General features: G+C 43.2%; 2 protein-coding genes and 1 long non-coding RNA gene across 3 annotated transcripts; 2 read left to right on the forward strand and 1 right to left on the reverse strand.

Annotated features, from left to right (window-relative positions):
- The first annotated feature begins 392 nt into the window (after window positions 1-392).
- Window positions 393-5025, forward strand: LOC123130995 (DEAD-box ATP-dependent RNA helicase 27). The gene is made up of 12 exons (XM_044550775.1): window positions 393-770; window positions 988-1173; window positions 1567-1752; window positions 2869-2952; window positions 3043-3084; window positions 3168-3257; window positions 3348-3659; window positions 3748-3786; window positions 3863-3967; window positions 4120-4188; window positions 4259-4384; window positions 4660-5025. Exons 1-12 carry the CDS (start codon window positions 528-530, stop codon window positions 4837-4839), a joined length of 1662 nt encoding a protein of 553 aa, XP_044406710.1. The 5' UTR covers window positions 393-527; the 3' UTR covers window positions 4840-5025.
- Window positions 5026-6821: 1796 nt separating this feature from the next.
- LOC123130996 (factor of DNA methylation 1) lies at window positions 6822-9521 on the reverse strand. The gene is made up of 3 exons (XM_044550776.1): window positions 7894-9521; window positions 7490-7705; window positions 6822-7384 (listed from the first exon to the last, which is right to left on the reverse strand). The coding sequence occupies exons 1-3, from the start codon at window positions 9487-9489 to the stop codon at window positions 7169-7171; spliced, it is 2028 nt and encodes a 675-aa protein (XP_044406711.1). The 5' UTR covers window positions 9490-9521; the 3' UTR covers window positions 6822-7168.
- Window positions 9522-17268: 7747 nt separating this feature from the next.
- Window positions 17269-18985, forward strand: LOC123130997 (uncharacterized). Its single transcript, XR_006464046.1, has 3 exons — window positions 17269-17546; window positions 17628-17842; window positions 18696-18985. It is a non-coding gene; the product is annotated as an uncharacterized lncRNA (long non-coding RNA).
- The last annotated feature ends 3394 nt before the right edge of the window (window positions 18986-22379 follow it).

Here is a 22379-nt window from a genome sequence, read left to right on the forward strand (position 1 = left end):
TCTTTTCACATTGTAGATTTTTTTATAAAAATTCCATTTACATTTCTTGAAACACGTTAACATTTTTTAATACAAACATTTTGTTAAAGCTATCAACATTTTTTAAAGTTACGCCACTACTTAACATTTTTCAAATTCGAAATTTTTAATTTTTTATGTAATTTTAGATTTGGAACATATGTATTTAGTTTTCTGAAAATATAAAAAAATTAAAAACATTGAAAATAATTAATTAATAAGAAACATATAAGAGAAAAAAGGAACCAACTAGGAAATTGGGCCGGCCAAATAATTTCCGTCCAGCGAACGGCTCAGGTCAAAAAACAGAGCCCACTAACCAAATACTTTAATATTGGAAGCGTGGAACGCTGCCTGATCGACGTACATCCGACGGTAATCGGTTCCCTCAAAACCTAACGAGATTGTCGGTTCGCCGGTAAACACAAACAGCGTCTTCCGGCGGCTGCACTGAATTGATCGATCGCCGTCGCCCGTCCGACGGCCGCCAACTGCTCGAAGCCTTGGACATGGTCAAATCCTTGCTCCGCCCCTCCATGGAGGAAGAGGAAGAAAAGGAGGAGAATGTGATGGAGGGGATGCGGAAGCGGAAGCGGGAGGAGAAGGGGATGGATGGGATGGAGGAGGGGGAAAAGAAAGAGCAGAAGGGCAAGGGAGGTGGGATTCTCACAAACGAGCTTTTCTCGGAGCTCTTCGTATCCGAGCTCACTGCCAAGGCCATCAGAGAGATGAACTACACCCACCTCACCCAGGTCAGTCATGCTCGCCTCCGTCAAAATTTTACCATCACACCATCTTTTTGGCAAGGTACATGCTTCTATTCTCAGTGCAAGTCCATGGTTGAATGTTTTTGTGAATGATCTCGTTATGTGGGTCGATCTGCCCTTTGCCGCGATGTTGGATTTTGGTATCTTATTAAAAGTAAGAGTAATAGCATGTATTCATGCCTGGTTGTTCTCGTGATTGCAGATTCAAGCTAGATCCATACCTCATTTGATGGTAGGAGATGATGTGCTGGGTTCAGCCAGGACTGGCTCAGGGAAGACACTCGCTTTCCTTATACCCGCGATCAAACTGCTACACAATGCGCGCTTCACGCCGAGGAACGGAACTGTAGTTATTGTGGTCTGCCCAACAAGGGAGCTTGCTATCCAGGTATATATATAATTATATATACATGGCGCAACCGTAGTCCTCTTTTAATTATTTTTCATGTTTTATTACTGTTCAACTTACTATGAATGAAACAATCAAAATCAGATGTCCCAACTGAGATAAGGTTATGCTTTGCTAAGATAATTCTGTGTAAATATAAGGCACAAGGTTATGCTTTGCTCATTTTAATAGTATTTTGGAGACAAGAAATTGAAGTGCCTTTCAATTTGCATTTGCCAAATGTTAGCAAGTTGTTTAGCTTCAAAAGGCAGTTTTCTATAGGGTATCTGAATACTGGATATGGTTGCTGAGACTATTCATTCATAGGGACTCACACAGTCACACTTCACTATCCTTAATAATGCTTTTCATTGATTCATTCATTTGTTCTAGACACACGATGTTGCCAAGAAATTAATGAAGTATCACTCTCAAACTCTTGGATATGTAATTGGTGGCACTAACATGAGAAGTGAGGCAAACCAGCTTGTGAAAGGGGTCAATCTATTAGTTGCAACGCCAGGCAGGCTTCTGGACCATCTGAAAAGTACCGGTGGTTTCAACTACAAAGGGCTAAAGGTAAAGACATTTTCTGGCCTCTATGATTTTTTTTTCAAACCTTCAAGGAAATTTTTCTGTCGAAGTAATGCGCATGTTTAAGTTACCACACTAAATAACAAATGCAACCAGCAATTTCATACTTCTCTACTCTATTTGCATAATCAGTGACCTGATTATTTTATAGCGAATTCTTTGTGTGTGTCTACAGTCTACCCTTTTCTTGTCCATGACTGAAAGTGTTCCTGTCAATACTGAATTAGAGTATGTTTGAAATCTCAGCCTACATTATTCCAAGTATATGCAAAATCGTAAAAGCTAATAGTTTCTATTTTTACAAAGTTATTGTTAGCTTGTTACATGTTTTCGTGTTCGTTAGTTATTATTAACTCTGTCCCAGATTAACCGCAGTTCTAACACTGTCCTAAGTCCACTATTTTAACTCTGACCAAGTGTACAGAAAAGAGTATCAACATCAAATAGGTAAAATATGAAAATATATTTCGTGATGATTCTAATGATACTTATTTAAAAAGAAGGGGGGCAGCCCGGTGCATGTAGCTTCCGCTTGCGCAGGGTCCGGCGACTTTGGGTCTGGCGAAGGGTCAATGATACTTATTTCATGAATATAAATTTGGCCAAACTTAATGGATGACTAAGGACAAACCTAGAAATGCACTGATTTTGGGACGGAGGGAGTAGTTGCATTGGCAAGTTCAGTGGATACAATGCTGTTTGTTATTCTGTAAACCGAATTAAGTGGGAACTAATTACAGTGGTAGAAGTGTTTGATCTATAGATAAAAGTTTTTTTTTTCATAGCCATCACCAATACTAAATTCTGTTTTCTAATGAAAGGAACATATAATTGCATTGTAAATATATTGTCGGGCAGGGATGGAATCGATCTTGTTGCCCACTCATACCTTGGCAGTTAGCAAATGGCATATTTTGCCTACTGTGCTGGTCTGCCCATTGGAACTCCAAAGCTTTGCTTGCATGCACATGTGCCATGGGTCACTATTTAGCAGGAAAATGACATTGAATTTCATGAAAATTGCTGTTGAAGGCAATGAATGTCACACCTGACCTCTCTACCTACCCTATTTTTTCTGACATAACTTACCCTGTGTTGCAGTGCCTTATAATTGATGAAGCTGATCGCATACTTGAGCAAAATTTTGAGGAGGACATGAAACAAATATTTAAGCGCCTCCCTCAGGTATGTCATCATCTGGCAGTTTCATTTCATATGCAAAGTGCAGCCTTTAACTTTCTGCTGAGATTATTGTGTCCTGGAATTGTTATGCAGAATAAGCAAACTGTTCTCTTTTCTGCCACACAGACTCAAAGGGTTAGTGGATCTGTTATTCAGTCTATTCAAACTTCCCAAATTTTCTCTATTGGCGGCAATGCTTATGTGCTTTCATCACACAGGTTGAAGATTTTGCAAATTTTACGTTTGGGAAAAAGGAAGAAAGACAACGAAAGCTTGTTTATGTTGGAGTAGATGACTCTGAATTAAAGGTATGGGACTGCTTCACCCTGCTGTTCAGCTCTCTTCTGAAGGAAATTTTGATTTATTTAGTATGAGAACTAACTTTGATGCCCTTGCAGCCTACCGTTGACGGCTTGCAGCAGGGCTACTGTGTCATTCCTAGCGAGAAAAGGTTTCTGGTTCTGTATACTTTCCTAAGAAAGATGCAGGTTATGAAGCAGAAGGTGAAGGTCATGGTGTTCTTTTCATCGTGTAGCTCAGTCAAATTCCATGCAGAATTTCTAAATTTCATTGGGATAGAGTGTCACGAGATCCACGGGCAACTGAAGCAGCAGAAACGCACTACTACATTCTTCCAATTTTCGAAAGAGGAAAGCGGTATCTTATTGTGCACAAACGTGGCAGCACGTGGGCTTGATATTCCTAATGTGGTAAGGTTTTTGCCTTTAGTTTTGAAATAATTTGGACCAATCCTTTCTATATCGCCCGACTAACCTAGGGATCTTCTGCCTTGTTTAGGACTATATTGTGCAATATGATCCTCCAGATGACCCAAAGGCAAGTAGTTAACCTTGCTAAATAAATTATCTATTTTCTCACCTTTGCTAACTTGACTTAGGAATTTGATTTGTAGGACTACATTCACAGAGTCGGTCGTACTGCCCGAGGTGATAAAGGCCAAGGACGCGCATTTTTGTTCTTACTACCAGAAGAACTGAAGTTGCTTATTTACCTGCACGTAATATCCCCCCTCCTCTATATATTGTCTGGCTACGAAGTCAATATTGTTTTCAAGCACTTTGAAACATGAATCTTGTACAGTTTTATATGCTAAGGATTTTACTTCTCCAATAACATGCATTCTTCACATAATTGGATGTGTGCTTGCAGGCGTCCAATATTTCTCTGACTGAATACGAGTTCAGTGAAAAGCATGTTCCAAAATCGCAATCCAAACTTGTGAGTGTTTCTTTTGCAACTCCATCCTGCTGTCTAAAAGTGTAGTATTATAGCTCAAGTTTTGGATCAGGAGAAAATTGTTGCTGGGAATTACTTCCTAAACCAGTCAGCGAAGGAAGCTTACAGGTCCTACCTTTTGGCATACAACTCACACTCTATGAAGGACATCTTTGATGTCCATCAACTTGATCTCAAGGTAAATATTTGCAAAGTTCTTTCTCAAGGTTCTGTCCTTGGTTTCTGCACATGTTTGTGCTCAACATTTTGTTTCATTCCAAAGCTGAAACTGCCGTAATTGTTGGGGGACATTATGTTTCTATGCATTTCTCTGTACTCTGGCTATTTTTCTTAAACTTACAAAATCTTAAGCTGTCGAGTAAAAGCACATCTGTTATTTCCTTACATCAAGTTGCATTTGAATTGTTTTTTAGTATTACGGGGTTATATGTCTAAATCATTGCTGTCTTTCAGAAAGTTGCGGCATCTTTCTGTTTTAATAGCCCTCCTAAAGTGAATCTGAACCTGGAGAGTAGTGCATCGAGACACCGAAAGATGAGGAAAGTGGACGGCAGAAAGAGGCATGAACTTAGCCCTTCAAACCCCTATGGAAGGAGAGGCGGTTGTGATCACATGGATCTTGCAAGATTCTAGGAAGGATATATCAGGGGGTTAAGATCGGAGATGCTGGAAGTCACCATCTTTGATTCTTCTTTTTTGGTAGATCTCTAAATATTATGTTTGGATGTCATGTATGTTGTGTTGTTTCAGAAAGAAAAAACTGAAGAGTGGTTTATGCCCTTTGCCCTTTGGATTCTTAAAACAAGTGTAGTTATTACATTTTTTGGGGGTACATTGGTGTCTGTTCTATGACTAGTGAGTTGTCCGCGTGTTGCAACGGGTTCCACTCAATAGATTGATATCGCGACGAAGGACTTGCAAACTGAATTCTAATTTGATATCACGACAGTTGGGGTCGCTGGCGGCCTGGTTTCGATAGTCCCGGCGGCGGTGGCGAAGAAAAGCCCATGAACGCTGGTGAGAACTCCTCTGGAAGCGGGTGGGGAGGGGGGTTGTGTGGACGCGGCAATGGAAGATGAAGTTTACACAGGGCTGAAAGCATGCCAATATAACAGATAACGTGATGTGGATATAACCTGGAATGCCTCAGCCACATCTGCTGTTTGTAAACTTAATCTTCTGTTATATCGAGTTCATAAACCAGCTCCTCATACTCCCCTTTAGCTTGAGCCGTTTCTATTCAACTCGCCAAAACAAGCTGGTCTCCCTGGCGAAACACAACCGGAGATTCATGAGTACTACCTCCGTTTCTAAGTAAGATATCTGACCACTAGGCACCTTCCTCGCCCCTTGTATCCTCGGCTTGAACCACTTGTCTATAGTTACCTGAAGGTGGAGGTGGCCTTGCAGCTGGAGGTTCCTGCAGACAAACAATGCCAAATATGTCAACTTATAAGCCGCCACGAGTAACGACCGCGAGACACTGTTAATATTTCTTATACGATCACCTAGAGATCATTTAGTAAAATATTACAATTATATTGAGATGTAATCTGACGGTTCTTGTGAATGTGCATTTATAGCAATCAAGCATGGTTGAATTACTTGTAAATTAAGCAACTCAACACTCAGCAGATGATGTTAGCATACTACAAAACTAACAAGAAACTTATTGTCCACTGTTTATCTTTCTAACGATTAACTAGCTTGTTCTTGATAACTTTCAGTCAGACTTATCTTCAACATAATTTCTCCTGTTGTCAGCAACCCAATCCATCGTAAAAATAATATTCCCTCCGTTCCTAAATACAAGTCTTTTTAGAGATTCTAATAAGGGACTATATACCGAGCAAAATAAGTGGATCTACACTCTAAAATATGTCTATATACATTCGTATGTAGTTTGTATTGAAATCTCTAAAAAGACTTATATTTAGAAACGAAGGGAGTAATTGTTAAGACAAAGTTTGATGAAATTAAAAGACATGAGCTGAAATACCTGTTGACGCAATGTTGTTCTGAAAAGGTTCGAGGTTGGCTTGTATGGAAACTTTATCTGGAACCTAGAACATGGACCTTCTGAAATATTATTGCCTGAATTTATGCACTTCTGCCTTTCATTAGAACCAGACGGAGCATTTTCTGAATCAGTGGTCACTGTCATAGCAAGAAGCACATGATCTCTCCATGTCTCCCCACTCATTTTGCGTTGTTGGTGAGAAGGTGATTTGTATCCCAGCCTTTTCACCGAACTTTCTCCCTGGCCTAAAACATGGACCTTCTGAAATATTGCTGGCTGAAATTATTTTGCGCCTTCGTTTTTTCTTTATAAATCGGGGCAGCATTTTCCGTACCATTGCCCGCTGCAATAGTAAGTTCTTGTGCTGAACTCGTGACAGAATAAGTGGTAGCAGAACTTGGTCAAGAACCAATGTTTGCCAGGTAACATTAGATTTCTAAATGTAGAACATGACACTTAAACACAATATTTTGGTATTTTGGTAATACCATGGTAAAATAAACCATAACAGGATGAACCACATAAAAGGGATTCTTAGGTTGGAAATTGCTTAAAACAAGGTTAAACTTTCCAAACATATTAACACATGAAAACAGTACGTACATGCCTACGATTAAAGTTTAAGTACCCCTTTATACAAGATTTCCAAGGGCAGGAACTGCACATATACAAAGATAGAAGCGGTAGTCTGCAGTCTGAGATTAGTACCAGTATCCATGTAAATGGTACAATAGGAGAATCTAACTAAACTACTAAACTGGTAAACCTTATCAACCAAAAGGCGATCACGATTAATCTGGTTGCATGATCTGTAAGAACAAGTGAAGCACTACGAAGACCCAACTAATCTACCGACACTAAATCACATTATGTCTAGTTCAAGGTGTAAGTACTAGCTCTATGAAAGCCAAGGGAGCACATGGAGCCTGCAGGTACATGGGCTCACCGCCTCCTCTTGCGTGATTTCAGGATATACTTGATGGCCTCTTCCGGTGTTGCTTTCCGGCCATCCTTGTAGTTCCATAGCTCTGGTACAGGATAGCGGCCACTGGGGTTGTACTCGTTGATTTCAAACAGCGCCTTTGTCACCAAAGTGTATATTTCTTCACCGTGCTCTTCTAACTCCTGAAGATTAGCATTATCCTTTAGCAGAATTTCCTACACCCAGGTAATGCATGTACTGTCAGATGGAATGACGGAAATGTTTGCAAGTCTATAACATGATGTAAGTGTCTACAAAAGTAAAAGGGAGACTATCCATACCTTCTCTTTACCATCATCATTCATGCGGACCTCAAAAGGGTGCCAGTTTGGATCTGCAATTCGAGCTTCCCATTTCGAACAAAGAACAGAGGAATCAACTCGTGCATCCTCTTGTAATAAATCCTGCTTGCAAGCTTTTGCAAATTCTTTGAGGTCAAGATCGCCCATCCTTTTGACACCTATGTGTGCATGTCCATTCGTAAAATTCTGCAAGCCCTGCAAAAAATGCACAAGATTGATTACAAGTAAAATTAGTGACAGCACAGTGACTCAATTAGACATAGAGCAAAATTATCACATGAACTTGTGAGAGAATGTTGGAACAGATCGATCACAAAGGGAATTAGTGATGATATGATGAAATGTGGTGCAAAAGTAGAGGAAGTTATTAGTTGCTCGCTTACATCTATCAGTGTTTTCCGGACGACTTGCAACTCGTTGTTGCTTCTTATTTCCATGGTTGTCAGGACTTTGTTGTCTGACTCTAGCCCTTCACGCTCATCATTTAGATCTTTCATCTTTTTCCGGATGTCTTGCAACTCGGCACTGTTTTCCCTTTCCTTGGCAACTAGAGCCTTGTTGATTGAATCCAGTATGTTCATCTCCTCTTCCAAATGCCCTGCTTGCTTCCTTACATGGACTAGCTCGTTCCGAACCCTCTCCAATTCATCGTCTTTCGCTTCCTTGGCACTAGCCAGGGCCTGGTTGAGCAAGTCAATGGCGCGCATCTCCTCCTGTAAATGTGCTAGTTGCTTTCTCACATCTGTCATCTCCTCCTGTCCTCGTCGAAGTTCATCGTCGCTTTTCGCTTCCTTGTTAACCAGAGCCTGGTTAAGTGACTCCACCGTGTGCATCTCATCCTTCAGCTCTGCTAGCTGCTTGCTCACATGAGTCAGCTCTTTCAGAACCCGCTGCACTTCATCCCTGCTCTCTGTTTCCTTGCAAACCAGAGCCTGATTCAGCAGCTTGACAGTGTGTACCTCATCCTGCAACATTTTCTTATCTTGCTCGAGGTTCCTCATGTCGTAGTGATGCCGTGCAGCTAGAGCGTCAAGTTGCCTTTTCTTATCTTGCTCGAGGTTCCTCATTTCGTGGTGATACTGCGCAGCTAGAGCATCAAGTTGCCTTGATTTCGCCTCAACCTCCGCTTCAAACCGCTGTGATTTCGCTTCACACTCCTGCATCTTGGACTCCAGCTCTGAACAGAGCTTCTGATTGTCGTCGGCTTTTGGCCGGTGGTTGTTTCCTGCCGCCAATGCAGCTTGCTCCGGTGGCGCCACCGGTGGTGGCAAGAACAGGTCCGGCCTCTTCACCCAGATGAGCCTCTGCAGGTATGCGCCGTAGTAACACGCCCAATCGCTTCTCATCCCCTTCCTCAGCTCGAACATCTCCTCCACTACAAGGCGCCAGAGTAAAAATGTCCAGTCGACAGTATGCGCCATCCCATCCTTCACCCTCTGCGCCGCCGACTCGACATAGATGGGCAGCTTCCCGCCGTTGGTGGCCGCTAACGGCGTCAAGATGTACGCTTTCATGAACTCCGTCGCGGCGGAGGCCACGGCAGCGGGGTCGACGCCGGCCGGGGGGTCCCGATCGACCGGCGCGGTACTTCGCGGGGCCGGGAGGGCGAGCGCGTCGGCGAAGGTGATAATTGGCGATGAGCGCGGCGACGAGGTCGCGGCGCGGGGCGCCGGGGGAAGGGGGCGAGGAGAGGTCGAGGTGGACGAAGCTGAGGAGGCCGAGTGCGCGGAGACCCGCGGCGGACGGGGCCGGGACGGGGCCGCGGGCGGGGGCAGGAGGAGAAGGTTGGCGCGGATTTCAGGGAGGCGCTCCGCCGCCCCCGCGCGATTCCATTCGTGCAGCAATCCAGATATCCCGGGGGGCGCCTCCCGTGGGGGCAGGTCCGGGTCATCCTCGTCGGCGGTCGCGCGGGGTTTGGGGTTCTTGCTCCCGGACTCGGCCACGGGAAGAGATTGCGAGTAAGAAGGTGGAGGATGCATTAGAGAGATGTTTGGTTGGGGGATTGGATGATTTGCCCCACTTTACAAGGGGTTGAATGATTTGCCTTGTGATTGTCTCAATGACAGTGACTTCGGACCTCATCCGGTAGCCTTTCATGAAGGTGGAGAATGATTGGGGTTTGGGGTTCTTGCTCCCGGACTCGGCCACGGGAAGAGATTGCGAGTAAGAAGGTGGAGGATGCATTAGAGAGATGTTGGGGTTGGGGGATTGGATGATTTGCCCCACTTTACAAGGGGTTGAATGATTTGCCTTGTGATTGTCTCAATGACAGTGGCTTCGGACCTCATCCGGTAGCCTCTCATGAAGGGAGGGGGGGGGGGGGGGGGGGGGCAAATGATTTTATGGAGAAGTAAAGTGGGGCAAAAGATCCAATTTTTCTCATGGGGATGATTTGCCCTGTGATTGTCTCAATGACAGTGGCCCCAGGCCCCACCCGGTAGCCTCTAGAGGGGGGGGGCAAATGATCTTATGGAGAAGTAAAGTGAGGCAAAAGATTCAATTTCTCATGGTTGGGGCCGCTGGATCGTGCCGCGAGTGAGAGTGGTGAGTGGGTGGAAGGGTTTGGGTGGCGCGGCCGAGGAAGAAGACGCACTTTTGATGTTTTTCTTATGGGCAATTATTTTTACTTCCTCCGATCTAGTGTAAGACATTTTTTTCGAGGATACGCAAATTGCGTACCTTAGCTTTATAGAAAAAGAGAAATGAGACACACAACAACGTCAACCACTCGTTGCGAACAACGAAGGCGACCCACTCCACACCCGGATCGTACAAGGACGACCAAATACAACAACACGACAACACAACTACGACACAAAAAGCCTACCCTACATCGAACCCCTTGCCGCGTCTCGGCCGACACTGAAGACCTCCGAAGAACAACAACTCCAGCTTCCTTGGATAAGCCGGCGACGACCGTACATGGCGCCGAAGGAGAAAGATCCGGGCAGCGGTGAACGCCGGAGGAGCGCGTCATGGGACCTCGAGTCTCCCAGCACAATGCTCCCAACAGAGTAACAACCTCAAGGACGTTGCCATCATGCCGATCCTACGAATCAAGGCTTTCGCCCCAGAGACAGCTGCCGAAACAAGGTCGCGAGGAAGATGGCGTTGCACTCGGTGAAGCCTTCAGGAAGGTGAATGACACCCGTAGGTGCCATCAACGCCGGTCCGGCCACAACCGAACAAGATTTTCATCCGTAGCACCGCACATCTCCACCGCTATCGTTTTGGGGTTATGCATTAGAGACAGCTGCATTCACGTTAAATATGGCGCCGTCTAAAATCTGTTGAGATGACACCGTATGAACTGTGGTTTAGCAAGAAACCTAAGCTGTCGTGTCTTAAAGTTTGGGGTTGCGATGCTTATGTGAAAAAGTTTCAGCCTGATAAGCTCAAACCCAAATCGGAGAAGTGCGTCTTCATAGGATACACAAAAAAAATTATTGTGTACACCTTCTATCACAGATCCGAAGGCAAGATCTTTGTTGCTAAGAGTGGATCCTTTCTAGAGAAGGAGTTTCTCTCGAAAGAAGTGAGTGGGAGGAAAGTAGAACTTGATGAGGTAATTGTACCTTCTCCCGAATTAGAAAGCAGTTCATCAAAGAAATTAGTTCCAGTGATGCCTACACTAATTAGTGAGGAAGTTAATGATGATGATCATGAAACTTTAGATCAAGTTACTACTAAACCTCATAGGTCAACCAGAGTACGTTCCGCACCAGAGTGGTACGGTAATCCTGTTCTGAAAGTCATGTTACTAGACCATGACGAACCTACGAACTATGAGGAAGCGATAATGAGCCCAGATTCTACGAAATGGCTTAAGGCCAAGAAATCTGAGATGGGATCCATGTATGAGAACAAAGTATGGACTTTGATTGACTTGCCGGATGATTGGTGAGCCATTCGGAATAAATGGATCTTCAAGAGGAAGACAGACGCTGATAGTAGTGTTACTATCTACAAAGCTTGAATTGTCGCAAAAAGGTTTTCGACAAGTTCAAGATGTTGACTACGATGAGATTTTCTCACTCATATCAATGCTTAAAAGTCTATCTGAATCATGTTAGCAGTTGCCGCATTTTATGAAATCTGGCAAATGGATATCAAAACTACATTCCTTATGGTTTTCTTAAAGAAGAGTTGTATATGATGCAACAAGAAGGTTTTGTCAATCCTAAAGGTGATAACAAAATGTGCAACCTCCAGCGATCAATCTATGGACTGGTGCAACCATCTCGGAGTTGGAATATATGCTTTTATAAGTTGATCAAAGCATATAGTTTTATACAGACTCGCGGTGAAGTCTGTATTTACAAGAAAGTGAGTGGGAGCACTACAACCTTTCTGATAAGTATATGTGAATGACATATTGTTGATCGGAAATGATGTAGAATTTTCTTGAAAGCATAAATGAGTGTTTGAAAGGAGAAGTTGCTTACATATTAAGCATCAAGATCTATAGAGATAGATCAAGATGCTTGATAAGATTTTTCAAATGAGTACATACCTTGACAAGTTTTTGAAGTAGTTCAAAATAGAATAGTCAAAGAAGTTGTTCTTGCATGTGAGGTGTGAAGTTGAGTAAAGACTCAAAATCCGACCACGGCAGAAAATAGAAAGAGAATGAAAAGTCATTCCCTATACCTCGGTCATAGGTTCTATAAAGTATGCTATGCTGTATACCAGACCTATTGTGTACCTCACCATGAGTTTGGCAAGAGGGTAGAATAGTAATCCAAGAGTGGATCACTGGACAACAGTCAAAATTATCCTTAGTGAAATAAGGACATGTTTCTCGGTTATGGAAGTGACAAAAAGTTCGTCGTAAAGGGTTATGTCGATGCAAGCTTTAACACTGATCGGGATGACTCTAAGCCTCAATCTGGATACATATTGAAAGTGGGAGTGATTAGCTAGAGTAGCTCCGTGCAGAGCATTGTAGACATAGAAAAATTTGCAAAATACATACGGCTCTGAATGTGGAAGACCCGTAGACTAAACTTCTCTGACAAGAAAAACATGATCACTCTTTGGGTGTTAATCACATAACAATGTGAACTAGACTATTGAATCTAGTAAACCCTTTGGGTATTAGTCACATAAGATGTGAACTAATCACATAAAGATGTGAACTATTGGTGTGAAATCACATGACTACGTGAACTAGATTATTGGCTCTAGTGCAAGTGGGAGACTGAAGAAAATATGCCCTAGAGGCAATAAAAGTTGTTATTTATATTTTCTTATATCATGATAAATATTTATTATTTGTGCTAGAATGGTATTAACCGGAAACTTAGTACATGTGTGAATACATAGACAAACAAAGTGTCCCTAGTATGCCTCTACTTGACTAGCTCGTTGATCAAAGATGGTTAAGTTTCCTAGCCATAAACATGTGTTGTCATTTGATGAATAGAATCACACCATTAGAGAATGATGTGATGGACAAGACCCATCCGTTAGCTTAGCACTATGATCGTTTAGTTTATTGCTATTGCTTTCTGCTACCTCTTGAGTATGCGTTGGTTTTCCCTTGAAGAGGAAAGGGTGATGCAGCAAAGTAGCGTAAGTATTTCCCTCAGTTTTTGAGAACCATGGTATCAATCCAGTAGGAGATAATACGCAAGTCACCTAGTACCTGCACAAACAATCAAGAACCTTGCAACCAACGTGATAAAGGGGTTGTCACTCCCTTCACGGTCATTTGCGAAAGTGAGATCTGATAAAGATAGTAAGATAAATATTTTTGGTATTTTTGTTGTATAGATTGGAAAGTAAAGATTGCAAAATAGTAAACAAGATGTGATAATAAAAAGAGATGCAATATAATAAGGAAGAGACACGGGGGCCATAGGTTTCACTAGTGGCTTCTCTCATGATAGCATGTATTACAGTGGGTGAACACATTATTGCCGAGCAATTAATAGAAGAGCGCATAACAATGAGAATGTAACATCCCAAATTTTCAATTTGGAATCTAATACATAGATCATTCATGCATATCATATTTTGTTGCATTTCGTTTCGCGATCCTCGAAATTCTAAGCAACTCAAGGACCCTCGAAGAGAGTTGGAAATTTCACTATTTCCATATTTGAATTTTTATCAAATATTGAAACGAGGATTTTTGGTTTTAATAAATTTTCGCCTCAAAAATATTTCATGTTAAAAAAAATATGAGAGGAGATAATATGACCTCTCCAAAATAAATGAAATATTGGATGAAAATATTAAAATCAAATATTTGATTGTATTCTGATTTTATTATTATTTTTTGCATTAGAAAAATTGCATATTTTCAAAATTGCATTTCAGAGCCAAGAAAATGTTCATCTTGTTCTAAATATTTTATTTAGACGGTGGAAATTTATTTTGGCATTTTTAGATTTTTTATTTATTTTTATAGGATTTATTTTCGATGGAATCTGCTTTACTAAAGGAGAGAGCCCGCCGGACCGAGCTGGGACGAGGCCCAGCTGGCCCAGCCACCCCGCGCCGCCGTCTCCAACCCGGAGACCGCGACCGTCGCCGCCGCTCGCCGTGGCCGAGTCGGGCATGCCACCCCGCCTCCCTTCCCCAAGCCACCACCCCCCTCTTTAAAGCCGACCTGAGACCCCCCTGGAGCCCCGAAGCCGAGCCGCCGCCACCGCAAGTTGCCCGCCCCGCCGCCTTGCGCTGCTGTCGCCGCCGTCGCATGCCGCCGCTTGCCGCTGCCGCTGCTGCCGCCGCCCGCCGCTGACGCTGCTGCCGCCGCTTGCCGCTGCCGCTGCTGCCGCCGCCCGCCGCTGACGCTGCTGCCGCCGCCCGCCGCCCCACGCTGCCCCGCCTCGCCGCGCCGCTGCGGAAGCCGCCGGAGCCGCCGCCGATCCAATCCGATCTCGCCGTTCGGTATTTTTCAGTTTAGGTAAAACCGTCGGTTTTTTTAAAAACCCCAGTTTCATTTTTTTTGTTCGCCGGTTTTTGTCGGTTTAGTTTATTTAGCGGACGTTCATCCGTACGTTCGTTTTAACAAACAGTGTTCACTCGTTAGTCGCAGACAGCGAACGTTCGTTCGTTAGCCTGTTCGTTAGTTTTTCTTTTTCTAGGATTTTCCGCGATTATTTCCGATCGCGATTTCTAATCCGATTTTCGTTTTAGTTATCTTTTCGCTCGTTTATCAGAATCAGGCGATTTAAGCACCTAGATCTTCGTCTCGAAACTCTCTTTACATTTAACCAACTTGAACAAGATTTTGATACAGTAAAATTTGACCTTAGTCCAGATTAGTAATCGGATCTTGTTTTTTTCGCAGTTTGAGTTTCGTTGCTACGTTTGATTTGATCACTACTAGAAATCCTCATATTTCCGACGGTGAAATTTAATAGCCGACGGGCCGTCGGCCTTGACAATAATAGCCGACGGTGGTGGTAATGGCCAACGGTTTTTGTCAACTCACATGTATGACTGGTAATAACCGACGGTGTATTGCATTTACCAACGGGGAAAACCCAACCATCGGATATCCAATTTAATGCCCGACGGTCCATTGAAATATCCGACGGTTATGGATATACCCACGGGGATTACATGTAATACCCGACGGTATAAACTAATGACTGAAGGTCAAAACAAAACTCTCGGCTATGACTGGAAATGGGCGACGGGGGGTAGCAATAACCGACGGTTGATTTTCACCCTCGGTTATATGTTTCAATGAATGACGGCAGTAGACATGCGGAACAACCTATGGTTATATTCCAGATAATTTCTATATAAGTTAATTTCTAACAATTATGTTCTAGCATCGCTATTGTAAGTTCATTATTATTTTTCATTAATAGGATGGTAAAAAATTGGTCGAAAACAATATAAAAAGGAGTTTTGAAAATGGCCTATTTGAAAAATGTGCACTTACGATATATCATGAGGAGAGAGACCGTTAAGACTCAAGAACAAATCCCCTACACCGGCTCGATCCCCTGATTTCTCCGACGGTGTCACCGACCGGAGTAGAGGAGGGAAAATGTGTCGCTCAACAATGTCTTGTATGAACAGTGTCTAGGTCTAGGGTTCGATCATCACACTGTCGCACATGATGTCTTACCTAAGGGGAGTGTGTTGTTGCCGTGTCCGAGCAATGGCTGGTGGCTCACGGATGCTCGTAGTCCTGATGGTACTGGTTGCTGGATAGCTACCGTGAAGCGTATCATTACTGGAATCTTCTTCAATAAGCTCGGTTGGTTCATGCTCTACAGGTGTTCCACTCGTTCCCGTTCTTCCTAGATTGTTGCATGGCAAACACAAAGTGGGAAAATGTGGAGTTCTAGATGGGGATAGAGGTCATCCATGGGGGATGCTTTGGTGCGACTATAAAATAAGGTGTTGTTTGGCTTGACCATACCACCACTTCTTGTGGCCCAAGGACGGTCATTCTTCTTCATCCCGACCAAGGAGGTAAAAGGGAGGCATCACTGCTTCTCCAAGGAGCTTACGACATGGAGTCACAGAGGTCTTGTCGTCCCAAGTGGGTCGTCCTCGACAATTGTGAGGTTGTGCTTGTACATACCGTGTTTTCCATCATTGTTCTACGGACCTCTTTGTAAAAAGAAGGGACTAGTTAGCTACTTTTTAGTTGTGAGTCCTTCTGTGACTTGGTACCTCCATACTTTTATTAAATACATGTGCATGCTCTAGAAGGACATCGGTCTCCACTTCTTTTTATTAAATGCACATGTGTCATGAAGTACTAATTAATATTCTCTCTCAAAAGAAAAGTATTAATTAATATCTTGAATTCTAATAAGCACAAGTTCAGTATATTGAAATAAAAAATGGTACTATGTAAGAAACCTTAGAAAATAAGTAGGAAGTCCTATTTATATAAAATATTTTCCAAAAGAACAAATAGGATCAATATAATTTTAAAGACGACGCTCTGCGTCGATCGATCCCGTGATCTCCCAATTGGTTGTCGCCTCCCAACCATAAGTTGAGCCCCCCCCCCCCCTTTTCCCCCCCCCCCCCCCCCCCCCCCCCACCCTGCACGCCATTGCCGAAGAAAAAAGCTTGTTGTGCCGGCCACTACAAAAAAATTCTCGTTTGCTGCAATATGTGAGGAAAAGGCAGCCATTGCTGAGAATAAAGTGATGTGCGTGCTTCTGAAAAAAGGAGGAGACCGCCGCGGGCGAGATCAACAGACGAATGACTGGGTGAGTTTTCCTAATGGATAAGGAAAAAGGAAGGGCAGTGCATGGGCGCCACCAGCATGTGCATCGCAAGCGAGGCATCCTAACTCGCTTGCACCATCAATTCACCGATTTAGATGTTTTTTCTTTTTTAAATGGTATGGCTAAAAAATCACCATGACATCAATAACATGCTAGTTATGCACGGTTGCATGAGATCGGACCATGCTCAGTTACATCACGAGCTAAGATGTGCGCCAACACATTGGTATGTTATTATGGCAAAAATAAGAATATGTGCAAGTTCCAAACGTTAAAATTGAAGTTATAAGCCTAATAATATAAATATAAAGTTCTGTTTAGATGAATTTGATTCAAAAGAATATACAAATATTATTTTTATGTTCTAAAGTCGGCCACACGAGCGAGCGAAATCGTGACTACTCCCCAGTTTTTTTAGTTGGTCCTCCCAGTTTTCCCCACCTCTCCAGATCGTGCGGTCGACCCTCCTCGTTTCCCTCGTCCCTCCCAAACCGCTGCCTGGCGCCTGCACGTTTTCCTGTTCCATCCACTATTTCTCACCTCCCTCGCCTCTCTCCAAGGATCTCCCGGCCATTGCCGCACCTAACCAGAGTCGGCGCCTAACTAACTCACCTCTCCCTGAAAGTGTGGCCGGAGCTGGCGCAGGCCTACCGTAGATCCGGCGGCCTTGAGCTCCACCGTCACCAACAGCGGCGACTACCGTATGGAGGCCAGACGGGATCTAGTGGCCTCAGAATGGTGAGAACCAGCAGCAGTGTTCGGCCATCAGATCAGGTGGAAGCTCATCTTGGGGCGGCAGCAGAGATAGCCACGCTGATTCGGTCGGTTCCTCTCTTGCAAGTTGCAACTCCCGCCAGTTCCTCTCCTCCTCTCGTTCTCATGTTTTATGTATTCATGTTCAGGTTTTGCAGCTCACACGGGAGCCGACCTCGAGTTTGACTAGAGCCAGAGGTGTTGGACTGTGCAAGGTCCGCACCCCTGCATCAACAACCTGGACATCTGTCTCCGGCGTCATGGACGAGCTGCAGCCGGACGACCAGAATCTTGTCTTCCTCTATAATGAGCTAGATGATGTCAAATGACTGCCAATGGTGGCCTCATCGGTGGTGCCATCTTGGTAAGAATTTTTTTATGTGCATAGCTGGCGTACATTCACTTGTAGGGGTCTGTGTGAATGTCACTTATGATTTTTGTCCTCTGAACTCAGAAAATATTACTAGAATGTACGGCCTTTTTGTTTGCTCAGGTTTGGCATTGTGCATGTGTTCTCTGTACTTAGATTTGTCTTGGAGATGCACATTACGAGATTGCTTGATTTAACTACATATGAAGAAAACTAAACGTTAGGATCAGCTTGCTAAACGTAAATGTCATATCAAACAGAAGTACATTAGCATTTGTGCTGTCTTTTTTAGCCACTGTCAAATTATTTATGAAGCTTGCAACTATTGTACAATATAACACTCCATTACATCATCTATGATTTAGTTGCGGGAAATCCTTGACCTGTAGACACATGCGTTGAAACCTACATGATAATGTCAAATATTCTATATAACATAGTTAAACAGTGCTTTGACTATCAGAAATGTACTTCAAACATCCATACTATAGTAATGGGAGCTTGTGCTTAGGTGCCAGTTTTCTTGTGGCACTAAGAGTATGGGGTTCAGTTCACATTATGTATTCCTGCTAGGGATGGCAATTTCTTTCATTTACCTCTTTTATTATCTGCTTTTTCATGTGACATCTTGCTCCCATACATTCAATTACTTTGCATGCTAGATATCCATATTTTGCTACTTCAGTTTATATTCGCTTAGTTATGTTAACATTTAGAATAGAAGGATATAAATGTAGTAATGTTCCTTTTTTCTTTCCATGTATTAATTTTGAGATGCTACTCGTCTTACATGTTTCAACTTTTCCATTCATTTCCTAATTTGACAACTACTCTTATCAATTCTTAGCGAGAGGGAAGCAACATTGGAGGCAGTCCGAACCGTGAGAATGATCACGATGCTAATGAGAACATGGATGATATCTACGGCACGAGGAGATGATACATATAGCGATAAACTTTTTGACCCATATAGTGATGAGCATTATGATCACTATAGAGATGATGGTGACGAGTCGAATGAGCTGCATAGTCGTTCAACAAAGTGAAGTTCCGAAATTTATGACAATTTAGGTTATGCAAACTGTTCGGACCATTGTATGGAGTATTTTGTTTGGCATTATGATCTATGTATTCTGGATGAAAGACATTAGGCTTTTGATGATATATGTGTATGCACTTGGTCACAAGTCTTGGTAAATATAATACATGTTATTTGGTCATGTGTGTTTGTGTATGTATTGGAAATGCCAACAATTAAAAATATTCTCATGCTGAATCACACTTTTATGTTATGCAACACCACTTGGTGAAAGCAATTCGTGAGAGGTTAATAATAGCCGGTGACCGGGATTTAGATTGTCGATGATTTCCTAATTTGACGATGTTGTTGAATTCCCGAAGGGGTGTATCCACCATTAGTAATCATATTAACCAACTGTTTGACATTCCTCTTGGTCATTAATTATCCCGATGGGTCAAATAAACCGTTGGCTATTACAAAAAGCGACAGGAAACAAGCACCATCGGAAATTAAATAACCGACGGGGGACCTTCGGCTATGAGTTTCATCATGTAATGTGAGTAGGGTGTTGGCCAAAACATGGTCGACGGCTCACCGTCGGCTTTATAACCGTTGGCCATGCAATTATCCGACGGTACCGTCGGTTATTAGTGCAATGGCCGACGAAGAATAGCCGACGGGAGATGGCCGACGGTGTACCGTCGGTTATAACTTTACCCGACGGTGAGCTTAAATAATCGAGGGTAATTGCACCCTCGGTTATAATGGGATATCTAGTAGTGGATTCTTTTTGCAATACGGAGTTCTTAAGTTGAACTTTCTAGTTAGATCTCTTATTTGAGTTTTACCCGTGCTTCTTTGTTTGATTGCTTATGTATGCTATTGTTTGTTTGTGATAGAACACCCGGAGTGCGAAGCATGCTGCTATGAGTCTCTAGGTTTTGCGGATCATCAGCAAGGCAAGTAACACTTTGATCATACCCCTTTATCACCCAGTTTTTATGCATTAGTTTCAACCCTCACACATTGCATGGTTAGGACTTATAACATGTGGGATTAGGAAGTAGTTGATGAGGTAGGACCTATTGCCCTATTATTATCAAACCCTTGGGAGTTACTTCTACGTATTGCTTATATTGCCATGCTATGCTCGTAGACGTGGAATGGGTTTGAGTGAATCCATGCCAGATGTGAGATTGTTAATTAATGGTTCAACTTAAGGTGGCAACTTTAATACACATCTGGGTGGATTGCTTGTTGGGCACCTGGAGAATCCAGTGTTGTCCTAGGATATCCCGGAGTACCCATGTGATAATCCTACGGTCCGCCACCCAGGCTCAAAGGGAACTGAGATATTTCGTGCTAGAAACTTCCGTGTGCAGCCACAAGCTATTATGGGCTCTAGCATAGTTGAGTATGTTGCGTGAAGCTCTTGAAGCGGTAGACTAGCAGGTAGTGGGTTGTAGGTGGTATAGTCTATCCGGAGTAGAGAGTTAATGCTTCTGAAAAACTGTGTCTCGGTCATCCATTTCTCAAACTTCATGTAGTGCGAGAAATCCAACGGAGGAGACCGAGTCTTGTGGGGAAAAGTATGCAAACCTCTGCAGAGTGTATAAACTAATCATGGTTAGCCGTGTCCCCGGTTATGGACATCTTGAGTATCTAGTACTTGGATTATCATATGTATCTCATCACTCTAAAATTAATATTGTTGGGTTGATAATTACTTTTAATTGGGATTGAGTTGGAGGAACCTTCTCAATGATGTTTCAACTACCATGATAGTTAAATAAAATTTATTCCTTTGTTGTAGGGAAAAATTGGCTTTTCGCAAAACTATAACCATAGAGCTTTCCACCAGCCAAATATGCATGTAGTGATAGCATTATTCTGTTCTTGCTCTACTGTGTTACATTGCCAGCATATTCCATGTGCTGACCCATTTCCGAGCTGCAACGTATTATGTTGCAGACTTTTCAGACGAGGAGTAAGGTTCGTTAGGTCGTTGCCGTGCAGCTCGGCTATGCCGTTGGAGTTGATGGACTCACTTTATCTTCCAAGCCTTCCGCTGTTATCATATTAGATGGACTTAAGCCATATTTATTGTAATAAGTTCTCTTTTGAGACATTCGATGTAATAATTGTGTGATTGCCACTCTGTTATAAATCCTTCGAGTACTGTGTGTGTCAGTATTACCGATCCAGGGATGACACTGAAGCACAGAGACTTGACTGTTTGAGGTCGGGTCGCTACAAGATGGTATCAGATCACACGCTGAGTGTAGGACACGGCCACTAAGCTAAAGCCCTAGATCACCACTCTCTTCTCATTTCTAACTCCTCTCCATTTTCTACTCTTTAGGATGGCAGACGCAAGGAACAAGTTTGCACAACCGGATGAAGAAGCACCTTTCGGACGACACTTGAAGGAAGTCACTAAGTACCTGGACATTGGAATACCAAGCTTCACTGGGACTTACAACGCCACTTTACCAGAAGAGGAGTGATGGATGATTCAAGTTCAATTTACTGAAAGGACATTCGTGCCAGTCACCAAACCCATAGAGTTTTCCTTTGATGCACCAACCTGGAGTCTAGGAAAGAGTATGGCAGCTCACATCACCATGGGACACATTGGAGAAGTTTACCATAAGGAGCTTAAGGATACTATCTATCAGATTTGTGGGCGCCGAGATGAGCAATGGGAGATGATCAGCACCAGGAAGGATAGATCAATCACCGCTTTCATCCAGGAGTTAAACCATCACATTCGTCGCCAGGAGAACTAGATGTGCGCAGGCATGATAGATCTGAAGAAGGCAATGACAAGGATCACGGAACTGGAGGAAGAACTCAAGGCTACTCGCGAAGATTATGAGGAGGAAATCGTCGTACTAGTGGAGAAGAATGATGATCTGGAAAGGAAGCTGGAAGTATTCATGGGAGGCCCTGTGCCAGGAGGAGAAGACGAAGAACCCAAGGAGATTCGTTCTGAGGACTACATCATCATCGACGACACCGACTCGGACCCCGACGATAGCGATGATGACTATGAAGATGAAGCTGGAGCAGACATTATGGAATCTTTGACGGATCAATATTTCTAGAAGACCACCACATCATTAGTAGTATTCCACCATGTATATAGTATAGTCTGAGCACTTTTTGTAACGATAGTTAGATCGATTGTATGCCCTGCTTGATTGATTGAGTGATATGATTGTGTTTGTCTCATGTGCATATGGGTAGTGTTTTCTCACTAGACCTCATTCTATTCTATTCTCTTCCCTCTAAACCCTCAGATGCCTCCGAGACGAGACCCCGGATTTACTTTCCCACCGGAACTCACTTAGTTGATTTAGCAGCAGAATACCCTGATGCGTTGTTAGTTCAGAATCAAGGCAACAACAACAATAACAACCCACCACCACCGCCGCAAGTTGACAACTTAGCCCACTTCCTGAGGTTGCAGCCGCCGGTGTTTTCCAGTAGCACCGAGCCGATAGTGGC

Source organism: Triticum aestivum, chromosome 6A, assembly GCF_018294505.1.
Source record: "Triticum aestivum cultivar Chinese Spring chromosome 6A, IWGSC CS RefSeq v2.1, whole genome shotgun sequence".
Classification (NCBI taxonomy): domain Eukaryota; kingdom Viridiplantae; phylum Streptophyta; class Magnoliopsida; order Poales; family Poaceae; genus Triticum; species Triticum aestivum.

Bases quoted from the DNA above. Each gene is read 5' to 3' on its own strand.
- LOC123130995 (XM_044550775.1), top strand. From the start codon at position 528: ATGGTCAAATCCTTGCTCCGCCCCTCCATGGAGGAAGAGGAAGAAAAG. The intron at 771-987 runs GTCAGTCATGCT...TCGTGATTGCAG, and splicing joins ACTACACCCACCTCACCCAG to ATTCAAGCTAGATCCATACC. The intron at 1,753-2,868 runs GTAAAGACATTT...CCTGTGTTGCAG, and splicing joins TCAACTACAAAGGGCTAAAG to TGCCTTATAATTGATGAAGC.
- LOC123130996 (XM_044550776.1), bottom strand. From the start codon at position 9,489: ATGCATCCTCCACCTTCTTACTCGCAATCTCTTCCCGTGGCCGAGTCC. The intron at 7,706-7,893 runs GTAAGCGAGCAA...CATTTTTTGCAG, and splicing joins TCCGGAAAACACTGATAGAT to GGCTTGCAGAATTTTACGAA. The intron at 7,385-7,489 runs GTATGGATAGTC...ACCTGGGTGTAG, and splicing joins ATGATGATGGTAAAGAGAAG to GAAATTCTGCTAAAGGATAA.